Raw genomic sequence first — 14,268 nt, forward strand, 5'->3', positions numbered from 1 at the left:
CCATATGGTAAAGTAAAGCCGTTTGTTAATGAATCCAGAAAACATCAAGAGGATTTTTCTCAAGCGGCGTGTATGGATGGGTGTTTGGAACAGAACTTGGGACTTTGTCAAATTCACGCATGGTTTACATCTCTGTTTAGCAACGACGAACAATTTCCCAAGTCTACCAAAACCTATTGCGTATCAGTTATGAAATATTTAAATGGTAACGTAATATTGTTTCGCGTATCGTGCCTTTTTTTCACAAAACCACACGGACCTTTCTCTTTTCCAGGTGCTATTGAAACGTGGTGCGACTCGTCCGCATCGTCCGCATCGTTGTCGCAACTGATTAAACTTTTAAGAACTTTATTTTTGCAAGCTGGTCCAGTTTGGTATACCAACCGTATTAGTTTAAGTCACACTTTACGATTGATTATTGAAGCATCTACTCGTTTACCGAAGAAAGACGTGCACGCACACTTGTATCTGATTATCGGTGACGTTATGTTGGAAAGCACGTTAACCGAGTTACACAGGTAATCGTTTTAAATAGAATAATATGATAGATACGTTAGTTTCTGTAGAGCATATGACGTTTTTTATACTTGTTTCTGTTAACAGAGAAAAGGCGTTTGAAAACTTTGTTACGATCTTACCGACGTTACTTCTGAGATCAAGCATAGATGACGTCGTAATTCGAATGATCGGTCAAATAGTTCTACGTTTTAAGGAACATATCCAAAAAGAATTGATAGCTAAACGCAAGTCTATTATCGGTGAGAAGTTATATAAACGTAATTAAGGATGACGTAAGGGCGTATATATTATATGTGCTGTAACTTTCATTATTGTGTATTACGAACGCTTTATTCTTTTCAGAAAATGCTAAAAAGATCGACATTGTAGGTTCACAGGATGATAAACGATCGAGACTCATGATTTGTAATCTATTTTATTTTGTAGATTCACAAATTTATTATTAAAGAACGACGTTATCACGTTGTCGCATGTTGAATGTTGTACGATCGGTTTGTCTATGATTTGAATGTATCGTGCTGCGATAACGAGACAAGCGCGAATGAAAAGAAAAAAAGTTTTGAATGTTAACTTGGCCATTCTATCGCGTGAATCAAATTTCTCTCAGGGACAGAGATACATAAAAGTCCTTGACTACAAGTCTTTTCCCGAGAACCAAATGTGAATCAATCTGACTACACACCATACATATAGTGCTGTACACTCTGATGCCATGCTGAGTCATTGTCGTTAATTCTCTCGCGCATATTGTCACATCCCAGTGAACATAGTGTCTCAATAGAGAGAGATATATATATATGTCTTAAGAGAATTATCCTTCCTTTCGCGGAACGTCATATCTCCCGATTTACGACATACGTGTTGTCTGTAACGAGTCAGAAAAATTGCGTTTGACTGTGATAAAATGATGTAACGTTAACGTACAGTTAAATTGTATTTACATGAATACTGCTGCTTTTTCTCTTTCCCCGCTCTCCTCCCTTCTAGCTCCTATATCTACACAAATCTCGTATACACACACGTACTACAAATATTACTTTCCCGCACTCATATCAGCTATTATCTTTTTAGGACTGGCTTAATTATTTAAAGGGATACTAATTCGGTGAATAAACGTATTGTGTACGTTATTATATACATTTTTTTCACTATCGCTATACTCGGTCGTTCGCAAAGCCAAAATTTTCGAATCCATTTTCCCTATTGGTCCGTTCGTTCGTCGGTAACTTGCTCAAGTTGCTAAAATCATTCATCGTTTGATCACCGATCGGATATCGACAATGGCTGTTACGTGTGATACACGCGACATTTCGCGAGTTATCTCCCTTTCGCAGCCTACTAGGGCTAGGTAATAATGGCGGTTGTTTGTTAACGTTCAGCCAACTTTCGCAATTCTTCAATTCGTATTCTATATTTAGATATCGTTTCTTGGATTTTTCCGGCTTGTATAATTTTCTCCTCAAGATATCTTCAATGACACGCTCTATTACGAAACTCTCTATTACGAAACAAATGATAAAGTTGGCTAGAGCGAGCGCTAAGATAGCGAGCCTCCAATCGTAGACGGGTGGTAGGATCAATTGCAGCGCGCTCACCACCCAATTCGCGGGATAAACCGTAATGTATGTGCACACGGCCGTCATTACAAGTATGGAGGACATGAATGCGCCGTTCGTATAAATCGCGCGTCTGTAAGGTTTTCCGCGTGAAAATATAATCGCCATCGTGATATATTGAAACATGGAGACACAGTAGACCGAATAGTTTTCGTAACATGTGTACTGCAGGGTATCGCTGGTGGGAACGAACGGGGTGAACCACGAAAATTGTCGAACGGCGTGATACGCTGTCGCTTGAAAAACAATCATTACGAGCATGTGTATTGTTAGAGATAAGAGCGGAGTGAAACTTAGCAGACTCGTCATCGGCGGCGTGGTCTTGGATAACTTGTCCTTACACGCACGAGTCTTCCCGAAGAAGAAGGCAAAGTTGATGATTAAAAAGATATCGATAAACAGAAATTGTAGATCCGTCAAATTCGAGTCTATGGAATATAATATTATGGCGGACAGAAATTCGGTAAGAGAATACGCGATCATAAATTTAAAAATTCCAAACGACGTAACTAGAGCGGCGCGTCCTTCCCGTATTACTTTTGGGACGCAGCTTATATCGGGTATTCTCGAGGTGAAGGGACTGGCCACGCTGCAAAGATATAATTTAATTTATGCAAACGGAAATTAGATTAAAATTGAGGTGTAATATATTGCGAGTACAAATGTTTCTCACCTAGATTCTTCTTTGGAGAGCGATATACCGACATGCGCGGCCCTTAACGCTCCGCAATCATTAGCACCGTCTCCGCACATGGCTATAAGCATCAATATACACAAAATATAGTTTTCACAACATCACTAGCTTACGTATCGTTCGCTTGGAACGTTTATTACAAAAATATGGATTTATTACATAAAAATATTCCTTCACCGCGGCGCTACCGAGAGATATACGCGTGCTTGTACGTACCTACGTAATAACCCAGTCGCATTAGCTCCACAACCAATTGTTGCTTCTGATCGCTGCTCATTCGGGCGAATATCGCGCTACGTACGCAAACGCGATCTACAAGATCGGGATAATGTTCTCGCATCACCTGCCAGGTTTGGCCCGTTATAGCAAATCTGTAATTACAATTGGCTATACCGCTTTCTACATCTTTGATCGTCGGTGACACCAAGTGATCTTGAGCTTGCGAGCCCTGGAAAAGAATTGCAGGACGTGAACGTTGTTCACTTGTACGTGGACGAGATTCGCCACGCGAACGGCTATTCTGTCCAAAATTTTCAATGCGAGAGAATTTTCAAGTTTACCAATCTTGGAGATGGAGACTGAATGTTGAAAATAATCTCTGGACGATCCTTTTCCTCATTGGAGGCTACGCTCACGTCTACGATGTGTTCTTCGATCGAAAGTATTCCGCATTCTCTCGCGACGCTTATCGCAGTCTGAATATTATCTCCTAAAAATCAAAGGTCGAGTCCATTATAATATATACAATATATATGGTATCCATTGTGGGTGCACAGCATCGCGGTAGAGAGATTCGTAAGCGTGGTTTGCATTATTCGATCAAACCTGTAATCATCATCACGTGTATATTGGCTTCCCTTAATTCTGTAATCACTGGTGCCGTCGGTCGCTTCAATCGATTTTCCAGAATGACCAGTCCCAAGAACTCCAAGTCCCGTTCAACCGTTTCTCGAGACACGTTCGATAGCTACGAATATAAATACGTATATTATATGCGTATATGTACTCTTTGAGAGGTATCACATCGTTGAGATATATTTTAATCTTGCACTCTGCGACTGTGGCGCATTTGCACATTTGGAGAAAAAAAATTTGCACGAATTATAGAAGATATTACCTCTGCGCTACTTTTAAAAACTGTCGCTCTGCGGCCCATCGCTATCACACGAAATCCCTGTCTCGTGAATCGCTCCAAAGTGAGCGAAATGTCCTTCGGTACGGTTTCCGCTTTGCTTAGATTGATTATCATCTCGGGAGAGCCTTTTGTGTAAACTTTGAAATAATCCGATCCTGATGCATGTACGATCACGGACATTCGTTGTAAGGAACTCGAGAACTGATACTGCTGTATTATACCAATCTCCGTGATTTCGTTCATATTTTTCGTCAAGTTCGTGCTCTCCGGTGGCCTCACGACAATCGGTGCTATCGAGTCTAGTTTATTTACGTGTATGCAATCCGAATCTTTCAATAACCACTTGGTACTTTCAAACATCTGTAATAACGTGATGTAACGATGATCGATATCTGTAAAGCGTGTCGTCACGTACGTCGAGATGTCGAACGGCAAAGCGGTCGCAGTGATAAAAGTAGTGAACGTGTAAGATGTATATATCTTTTACCTTTGCGTCCAAAGGATCACCGCAAAGTTCTCCATCGATAAGCGTTAAACTGTGGCAAACTAACATTCCTTCGAAAAGAGGATGATCTTTAAGTTTGGATATATCCGTCTCAGCCTCGGCGAGGACACCGTTCGTACATGCTACAGCGCCCCACATATCCAATCCATCCTCGGTCAATGTCCCCGTCTGTGGATATGACGTCAAAATAAAGACGAAAGAAAGCGTTTATTGTCATCGTTAACGTGTTATCGAATTGCTCGCCTGTCCCGCGAGCACGTGGCTGCGACATAATTTCCTTTTTAATTCTCTCTCTCTCTCTCTCTCTCTCTCTCTCTCTCTCTCTCTCTCTCTCTCTCTCTCTCTCTCTCTCTCTCTCTCTCTCTCTCTCTCTCTCTCTCTCTCTCTCTCTCTCTCTCTCTCTCTCTCTCTTTGTTACATTAATCCCTCTGTTATCTTCTCTCTCACCTTATCGAAACAGACGCAAGTTATGCTGCCGGAAACATTGATGACCCTGTTATTAATACAGTATATTTGTGCATGTTTCAATCTCATTTGAGCGTACAGCTTTCCTACGGTCATCGCGGCTGGTAATGCCGGCGGTATAACTATTGTAATGATATCTAATGCTTTTATCGCTATATCGCTAGCTAAAATTCCTCTTGAGACCTAAATTATTTCGTGTATTATATTGTTATTGTTGTTGTTGTTGTTGTTATTTATTATTATATTATTACAGCAGAATGTTGATGTCTTTTATCTTTGTATAAAAACGATTTAATCAAACAGATAAATAATAATACATACACGTAACGTACAAATACGCAAGCATCTGTGTTTGAAAGTCTTAGAAATTACCTTGGTTATTACGGTATATATAAAGCCACAAGTTGCGATAAATGCCAAAATGCCAATAAATTTATATGAATCTTTATCAAATTTGAAATCTGCTGGAGGTGGATATAGTATAGCGGCAATCAGAGCACCTCTGTTGGTCAGAAAACCAGTTCTGATGACCCTCGCGAGAACCGGTTGATCACCGTGATACCTGCAAATATTATCCATAAATTATCCATACCGTACGTGTACGTGTATCTATTATTATATACGAGAGTAAAAGTATAATAAGTGCGTTTCGTATATACTTGGTTTGTATTATAGTAGTACCGCTGTACAACGTGTGATACGTATACTCTTTGGCGTCGTACAATGTATGGTGTAATGGTAAAGATGTTTTTATCACCGGTACAGACTCACCTAAAATTGGTAAAGCGAGCAAATTTCAACAGATTATATGTGAAAGATATAGTGTATAGAAAGAAAGAAAGAAAGAAAGAGAGAGAGAGAGAGAGAGAGAGAGAGAGAGCCTTTATTGGAAAAGAATTAAGGTTGTAAAGCTTTTATATATATATATATATATATATATATATTATAAATATCTATATACCTAATATATATATATATATATATATATATATATTAGGTATATATATAGATATTTGAGAGATACATATTTACCCGTTAACATGGATTCGTTTAATATACACTGCCCAGTTAATAGAACCGCGTCGCATACGAGAGTCGCTTGACGTTTCGGTAATTCTATAACATCACCGGGAACCAACTCCACACAAGAGATATTCTCGAAAATACCAGTATCGCGAAGTACACGTACACTTTCTGACGATGCAACGGTACCGCGTAGATTTATTTGGTTCTAAAAATACTCCACAATATATAAAATTGGTTTTATTCAGACGGGAGAGACAAACAAGTTTTATTCCTTTTTCTACGAACCTTACGCGTTTGCACTATAGAGCTCGTTATGCCAAACAGTGACATTAATACTATAGCGATAGTATAATACAGATACCCCTCCGCGAACCATACGAACAAGGTAAATACTTGAAAAATATAGAACGGATTTAAAACTTCGAGCAGTAGCAATACGCCGATACTCTGAAGCGGAACAACAATATTGTTATTTCCATAGACGATGCGCCTGTGACAAAGACAAAACGTTTCTTAATTGAAAGAAAACTCCACTTCTCTAGCGGCTCGTATACCTAAGAGTTACGAGTATATTTGGAAATGTCACCTAAGTAACTGTTCTTCCTTAGACAAGCCGCTACGCCGCGAGAGGTGGAGATCGGAACACATTGTACCATTGTCGAGCTCTACGAGCCTTGAAAATATATTTTTCGTAGTGTCCCAGATGTAACATTTCTTTTTGCACCAGAAAGCCTTGTATTCGCAAACCTCGCGACGCGTGCCGTTCTCTAAATTAATTTTTAGCTTTTTGTTCTTAATTTTCTCCAAGATATTTTGGTCAACGATACCCAACGCGGTGGCCAACAAGCTTTTCGCGCTAAAAGTAAAACATGATAGCAGCTAGTTTTAAAGATCAGTCTCTCAACGTCGTCATTTTGGCCTTACATTACTCTTTGGTATATTAATTGATGTATATGTATATACACATTCGCTTACCTTATATTTTTAGTAGAAATTTCCAGAACATTTCGTACAAAGTATGACTCGTATCCTTGATAATCATCCTACATTTATATATGTTATTATTATACGCACACATATAATACCTTATTATTATACATAATTCATATTTCCAAATACGAAATGGTTGCAAATGTTAATAATGGTGATAACTAATTATTATAAAATGCATAATGCAACATCAGTAACAGCCTAGAATAACGGTAAGAAAAGAAAAGAAAAACTTACTATCGCAAGTATTTTCGTCGCGCAATTTAAAGCACATTTTCGGTGAGTCGCGTACAGATGTAGCCGAGGATACCAATGAAACAATAGCCGAACCACGCCGATAGACAATATGTACGCGACGTATGTCAGGGTGGTCCTCAGCGAACTCTTCTCGAATCCGTAAATACGCTAAAAAACCGTATTACTGTATTGTAATTGTCCCAGGTAGCAAGATGACGTCTAATTGACGTCTAGAGACGTCTCTAGACGTCATTTAAACGTCATTTGACGTCACTCTGCTACTGAGGATGTAAGCAATTAAGTTACAGATATTCGATGTTGCAAATAACAGAAAGATACGCATAATTATTGTAATATTCTAGATTTAACGCGTCCAGGAAAAATAGAAAAGAGATGGAGAGAGCGGACTATACCAGATGTTCATTTTGATCGGTATGAATTTTCTGCCATAAAACATCCGACTTTTCCTTATCGTTCACCCCTAAGAAGGAAATAAACTGTAAGTTACTCATAAAATATATCACGTACTTGCAATAATAAAGAAATTATGCCAATGATCTACATATGTGTGTGTGTGTATCTTGCGCAAAAAATTATTCGTGCGATATAACAATAAATATTCCACGTTCTGTTTTCGTCATGCTTACCATTAACATCGATCATAACTTTTATCTTGTTCGATTAAGTTGTTCCGTAATCTCGACAGCTTCTTTCGTCACGATCCTGTTGTCTGTCACTAAATGTCTCGTGTTCTTTTTTTTCTTTTCTTTTTTCCGCCGACGCGGTAGCGCCTGCAAAGTTGTAATACAAAGTTACTGCCAATATTTAAATGCTGCAAATATTTAAAAATTATTTAGCGTTTCGGCTTATACGCGTACGTTAAACTATGCGCAAATGTTTTATCGATGTTACGTAACAGAAAAGTCTTTTGACAATATCTATTACATATTATAATATTATATGAGTTAAAGCACATTTATCTTACATTACAGCCATCTATACATATATATATATTATCATCCTATAGATAAATAAATATAATTTTACAGATATATGATTTGAAAATGTATATAGTAAGCAACGGAAGTAAGCATATTTCATTTAGAGAGAGAGAGAGAGAGAGAGAGAGAGCGCACAGACGCGCGGACGTTACGTTTAATATACGTTGCGTCAATTTATCCTTTCTAATCTGTCCTTCTGCAAAGCCAATCACGCGAATGCGTTCCACCTCGATTTTCGTAATAGCTCCAAGGATTAACACGTATACCTCGTATCCTACAGATTATAATTATGGCAAGAGGATTGTGACCACGACGTACGATATACATATATGTGTGTTTTTACAATGTATATGCGCATAGAAAAAGAGAATATTCTTGATTTGAAGATATCTTTAGTTTTAACGTGAAAATCTTGAAATAAGATTTTATTGTGTTAAACGAAAAAAATTTGCTTGAATGAAATTATTTTATATATTTCAACCAAGAAAAAAAATAAAACAAAAAGTTGAAATTCTTATAAGATTATATAAATTAATTGTTGCTTGTATACGAAACAATGAACGCATTAATTTGAGCTTATAAGTTTTTATTTGACACTTTCTTTTTTTTCTGTGCGCGAGTGCGAGTGTATCGAGAGACGTTCCGATTTTCTGCTCCCCGATTTCTATTCCCCCATTTATGAATTCTTCCAACGATTGCAAGTACGTTTATTATTTATCCTTATCGAAAGTATACCCAGGTAGCACATACACGTTTCAGAAATGTTTTATAACCGATTTCTAGAAACATTTTTCATGCGTAAAAATTCATTCGAAAAACGTACTTTCGATGGAACGTTTCTTTTCCGATAAAATAACGTTTAAAAACTATTAGAGAAACGTTTTGTTTTAATGATAAAGACATTTAAAATTCCTACTTTTCACGTCTTTCGAACGTGTTTATGACGTCTTTGAGACATGCGTGAGAATGTTCTAGAAGCTTTATGCATGTACCATCTATGACACGTCTATTCTTTTTCCAAGAAATTCCTAAACTGGTTCACACTCGTGCATCAAGTTAAAGTGAAACAAAATATACTTGTCTCACTCTACGTGCATTACTGATGTGCAAGTTGCAATGTTGTAAGTTTTCTAAGCTCAGATTTGTCCGACGACAAATAGATTAAGACCGGTGTGTGTGTGTAGAGCAAAATTAATTTGAGTAAATAAGTGGATATATGTGCATGGATAAAATGATTTATTTTGTGCAATCGGTTAGTGCAATATAAATTTAAATCTTTCAAAAAAAGCTATTAAAGCTATTATATATATATATATATATATATATATATATATATATATATATATATAGATAAAGCAAATTATAACTTTGAAAAGAAAACGTTAACAAATAGGTATTTTTGTTAACTGCAGAAACGTAAAAAATACGTTTCTTAATGGTTCTTTACGGTTATGAAGCTATGTATCATACGTTCAAAAAACGGATATAAAATTAATATGTGCTACCTGGGTAAAGGCTTCAAAACAATTGTTAGCTTAAGGGAACCTGGTTTATAAGGCTTAAAAAACGGAGATTTTTATGAACTTTTTTTATTGACACAACGGTAGTTGAGGTTTCTAAACCTTTTACAATATTTAACTGCTTCGTTGAAAAGGAAAAAAATTTTTATATTGTAAACGACGTGCAAAATGGCGCTGTGGTGTATCTCTAATCAGAGCGCCTCGCCAACAATCTGCGGGAAAGATAGGAACAACCATTCTATGTGAACCAAAGAACATTGGTAAAAACATTAATTTAAAAAATTGTTATTAGATAAAAACGGAGGATATTTTTTTCTCAAAAATTTATTTTTTTAATTCAAAAGTGCTAAACAATTTTGTATTTTACAGTTTTTTAACCATGTTCTTGGTTCACATAGAATGGTTGTTCATTCTTTAGCTAACGCACTTTGAATCAAGTCGATTGCGCCGTAGTTGTTTTTATCTATTTTTCCCGCAGATCGGCAACTTGGTTGGCGAGGCGTTCTGATTAGAGATACACCACGACGCCATTTTGCACGTCGTTTACAATATAAAAATTTGTTTTACTTCTTCAACAAAGCAGTTAAATATTGTAAAAAATTTAGAAACCTCAACTGCCGTCGTGTCAATAAAAAAAATTCATAAAAATCTCCTTTTTTTTAGCCTTATAAACCAGCTAGGTTCCCCCCTTAATTACAATCGATATATTAGTTGATTTTTTATCACAAATATATCTACAAAAATATATATAGGATCGATTAGAAAACTATGCTTTAAACTAAAGGTTAAATGGTTACGAATATAATCGCTATCATATAACAAATTGTCAATTAATCAAAGTTTCGATTGAAAATCTGAGGCAAACTCAACTCTCAGAACGTAGAAAAGTCCAAAAAATAGACAGACATGTGTATATATGTGTTGCTACATCTTACTGTATATTGTTATTACAAGAAATTGATATAGTTATCAATTTGTCGCAGCGTGAATATATGTTCGATTCGATTCGATGATTCCGTCGTGTGCAAGGTTGACAAATGATCGTGGCTCCATCTAGCGCAAAATGACCAAACTTGATCTATATACCTTAACGTTAATTAATTCGGTAGCGTTAATTCGATAAATATCACCATAAATATAAAAAAATATTTATATACCATACGATTATTATATCATGATGATGATGATGTGTATTTTACACGTACAGTTTATAAAAGTATATACGTTTTAAGCGTGTATTGATATATATAACTTATGTCTTGACAGATTGCTATAAGCACGTAGTCAAATAAAGATTTTGTCACATCCGTAATTTGTTTGCGCTTTGGTTCAAAAGATCTGCGCGCGATATTGCATGTGAGACCCACGTGCAGCAGTGCAAACGCGATTAACGGGATTACGATTAACAAGAATATCAAATCGTTATATATATATAACTCGTGTCGATTTTTAAATATAAGATATGTAAGATATGTCTCATTGTCAGAGTTACACGTTAACGTGTACTTAACGTTCAACTTTCTATTATTTTATATATATATATATATATATATATATATATATATATATGTTTGCATGCATTTTTTCGAGCGCACAAAAGTATAGTACGCGATCGACATGCTGACAATTCGTAACGTAACATTTTTCCTCTTGCTTTTTCTTGACGACCATCCGCGTCGTGTACATATCCTATATCATGAAATGACGATATGGTAATGGTGATGATGACGACAACGACGACGACGACGATAATGATGATATATATGAGAAGCGGAATATATAATATATACGTACGAATGCGATGCTTTTCGAGTATTCGTCGAGTTTCTTCAAGTTTGCTTTCGCCTCGTCGACGACGGCAAGAGAGCGGGCGATTTCGCGCGCGTAGCGGGCGACGCAGGCGCGCTCGCACGCCCGTTCGTCGCGTCGGTTCGAATCGACTCGCTGAATTTTCGTAACGTGCGAAATTTTCGAAAATTCCGCGCGCGCGCGCAATCCGTTCGCGAGATCTGTCGAGTTGTATGCGAGAATGCGCGATGGTACACTTCTCTCGATCGAGTACGAGTAACTTGCGTTCGATGCGCGAGGCGCGAGGCGCGAGGTAGATAACGATTCGTCTAGCGTCGAACGTGAGCTTCAAATCCAAGCGAAATCGCAAAGTGGAAGCCACGAGAACGCCTCGTTAGCGTTCGTGGCACACAAGGTCAACGTGAGTGAACTTTGGATATATAATAGCGAGTAGACGACGTTAGTAGCGACTAGAACGACTTTCCACGAGTGACTATAGAGAATGAGAGAGATCGGTGATTAATGTTTCCCGAAGCGGTTTTTTTCTTGCTCGACGTGCCGCTCAAGTCTCGTGTGCGAAGCATATACCGAATTGCACTCGTGTTACTCGTGTACTGTCTACTGTCGACGATTTTACGTCCACGCCGCCGAAACGGAACGCGAACGGAGCGGTGCGGTGCGCGGTGAGGTGGGCGCGACATACGCTTTCGTGTCGCGTTACCTCGACTTGCTCGCCCCCGCTCGACCTCGGTCTCGTGGATAAGGTGCGATCACTCACCCCTTCCTACTCTTCCCCTGGCCGATTTCGACATACTTTCGCAACATATGTTACAATGGAATTTTTATTCGCAATACTAGAAGAACGGTTTTGTTCAAGTTGAGTACAATGGGAATTGTATTCGGCCGAAACTGCAAAAGATAACGGTAATAGCGAGCGAGTTCAGCGAGTTATCGATAATCGCGACAATTAGGAATCAACGATCGAGGAACGTTATGTCGAACGTTGAAATTTCCTCGAATTTACTTATATTTGCGACTTGTATAAGGATCGCGAATGCGCAAATAATGTCTTCCGTTTGTTGAAACAACGATAATGACACTATTTGAAAATTTTATAGATGCGATGAAACGATAAAGCCTTATTTGCTTAATATGGCTCGATATTTTTTTTTAATGCTCGGTCGCCAAGGCCGGGCTCAGCGTTTATTCTATTCCGTATTATAGCTAGTTGTGCTCTGGGTATGGATGTAAATTGTAAATAGAAGATTTATCGGGGTAGTCCTGGCCAAATACCTTGGAAAAAGACGTTGCGAAGAGGAGTCAAAGAGGAGAACACGCCAAGTGACTTTTATATGACTGCGAATAAGAAACTGGCGTACATTCTCTCTCGCACGGATGTAACGCGCGACGTGTGTTACGTAAATATACACATAACAATGTAATTGTGATGGACGAGTCGTTGGTTTTCGCATATTCCATTCTTTCCATTAACAATAAGATGTACGATATATATACGTCGCAAATACATATACATATGTATAATGTATACGGTGCGCGGCGTGTATATGCATATATGTATTATAGTGATGTAGCGTGTATATTTCTCACTGTGTGTGTGCGTGTGTGCGTGTGTGTGTGTGTGTGTGTGTAAATTAGGCAAATCTGAAAAAAGCACCGTTTTGTCATTTTGTATGTGTGTATATTTTGTCACATTTTGTCACAATAATCTGCAACAATGTACCTTGGCAGAAAAACGACAGATTTGATGCAAAATCCATTGATTAAATTGGCTTACAAAACAACAACAGAAATTTAACACAACTTCCTAATACTCATAAAATGAGAACGATAACGTGATGCGAAAAACCGCGCAAAATCTGCTAGCATAATGTAACAACAGAGTTAAAACCGATAAAAACCGAGCAAGAATTGTACGCACGATGCAATATAATAGGTAATATACGACCGCGCAAACGGCAACGTGGCAGCAAATACACCGCCGAACAAGACTTGCCACGTAGCGCTCGATCGTTGCTGCTACCTTTGCTGTTGTATAACGATTTGCGCCATGCATCGTCTTGCTCGACGGTTTTTACCGTCTGTTTGCGGTTACCATTATACTAGCAGATTTTGCGCGGTTTTTGGCGTTGCTCTCTCATTTTATAAACAAGTTTTGTAAGCAAAACGCAAGCCGTACGAGGACACCGAAAACCGAGGCACCGGTTTTTCATGCAGAATTCCGATTAAATTTGCTGCCACGTTGCAAGCGTATTGTTATCATTTTGCTTAAAGGATATATTATGCACGTATGCGCTTCACACCGATCGATCGCAAAAATATTAAAATTCAGTTAAAATTTATATCGCGCGTCCGGAACAAAAGCAAGTATTCGAGATTCGATGAATCTTTGTCGCTCGTCGAGCGACCTCGTTGAATATCCGAAAAGGCGTAAGGTGACGTAAAATATTGACGTTGACATTGATGTATGCGCGTGTTGCGAAAAAAAAGGCAAATTGGAAATAAATAATAATCACACGAGATTAATTCTGTTGATGTACGTGAACGAAAGCGATCAGTTATCATTTTGCACGCCGCGCCGTCCTTAATCTCGTGCCGCGATCTCTTATCCAACTTATTTTACCGTTGACACTTGTAATCCCCTCACTCGCATTTTTCTCTGTGCGCGGCGCGACGGTAAGCTTAATTGTGCCTCGATGCTTCGATGCCTCGTTTAATAAATGCCTTTGTCTCTTGGTTGAACTAAACAATAAA

At 38.0% G+C, this 14,268-nt stretch overlaps 2 protein-coding genes across 5 annotated transcripts; one reads left to right on the plus strand and one right to left on the minus strand.

The window, feature by feature from the left end:
• Positions 1–6: 6 nt before the first annotated feature.
• On the plus strand, positions 7–1,465 carry LOC143906608 (uncharacterized). The gene is made up of 4 exons (XM_077422803.1): positions 7–205; positions 275–518; positions 604–758; positions 862–1,465. The coding sequence occupies exons 1-4, from the start codon at positions 73–75 to the stop codon at positions 963–965; spliced, it is 636 nt and encodes a 211-aa protein (XP_077278929.1). The 5' UTR covers positions 7–72; the 3' UTR covers positions 966–1,465.
• LOC143906606 (polyamine-transporting ATPase 13A3) lies at positions 916–14,117 on the minus strand. 4 transcript variants are annotated; one of them, XR_013259574.1, is made up of 19 exons: positions 11,503–12,260; positions 7,835–7,978; positions 7,601–7,668; positions 7,188–7,355; positions 6,936–7,003; positions 6,547–6,816; positions 6,246–6,450; positions 5,967–6,165; positions 5,594–5,705; positions 5,307–5,496; positions 4,917–5,117; positions 4,452–4,637; positions 3,947–4,324; positions 3,655–3,796; positions 3,390–3,538; positions 3,046–3,277; positions 2,809–2,890; positions 1,461–2,724; positions 916–1,384 (listed from the first exon to the last, which is right to left on the minus strand). XR_013259574.1 is itself a non-coding variant. In XM_077422800.1 (18 exons), the coding sequence occupies exons 2-18, from the start codon at positions 7,848–7,850 to the stop codon at positions 1,674–1,676; spliced, it is 3,717 nt and encodes a 1,238-aa protein (XP_077278926.1). In that variant the 5' UTR covers positions 7,851–7,978; positions 12,790–14,117; the 3' UTR covers positions 916–1,673. The 4 variants fall into 4 exon arrangements, 3 of the variants coding, with proteins under 3 accessions (XP_077278926.1, XP_077278927.1, XP_077278925.1); XM_077422800.1 differs by lacking the exon at positions 11,503–12,260 and adding an exon at positions 12,790–14,117 and having other exon boundaries at positions 916–2,724; XM_077422801.1 differs by lacking the exon at positions 11,503–12,260 and adding an exon at positions 12,275–12,774 and having other exon boundaries at positions 916–2,724.
• Between the last annotated feature and the right edge of the window lie 151 nt (positions 14,118–14,268).

The sequence above is a fragment of the Temnothorax americanus genome, unplaced genomic scaffold (assembly GCF_048541705.1).
Source record: "Temnothorax americanus isolate GAGA-0224 unplaced genomic scaffold, ASM4854170v1 Scaffold74, whole genome shotgun sequence".
Taxonomy (NCBI): domain Eukaryota; kingdom Metazoa; phylum Arthropoda; class Insecta; order Hymenoptera; family Formicidae; genus Temnothorax; species Temnothorax americanus.

Bases quoted from the DNA above. Each gene is read 5' to 3' on its own strand.
- LOC143906608 (XM_077422803.1), top strand. From the start codon at position 73: ATGGATGGGTGTTTGGAACAGAACTTGGGACTTTGTCAAATTCACGCA. The intron at 206-274 runs GTAACGTAATAT...TCTCTTTTCCAG, and splicing joins AGTTATGAAATATTTAAATG to GTGCTATTGAAACGTGGTGC. The intron at 759-861 runs GTGAGAAGTTAT...TATTCTTTTCAG, and splicing joins TAAACGCAAGTCTATTATCG to AAAATGCTAAAAAGATCGAC.
- LOC143906606 (XM_077422800.1), bottom strand. The intron at 6,166-6,245 runs GTTCGTAGAAAA...GAGTATTTTTAG, and splicing joins CTATAGTGCAAACGCGTAAG to AACCAAATAAATCTACGCGG. The intron at 4,325-4,451 runs GTAAAAGATATA...ACGTTATTACAG, and splicing joins GTGATCCTTTGGACGCAAAG to ATGTTTGAAAGTACCAAGTG.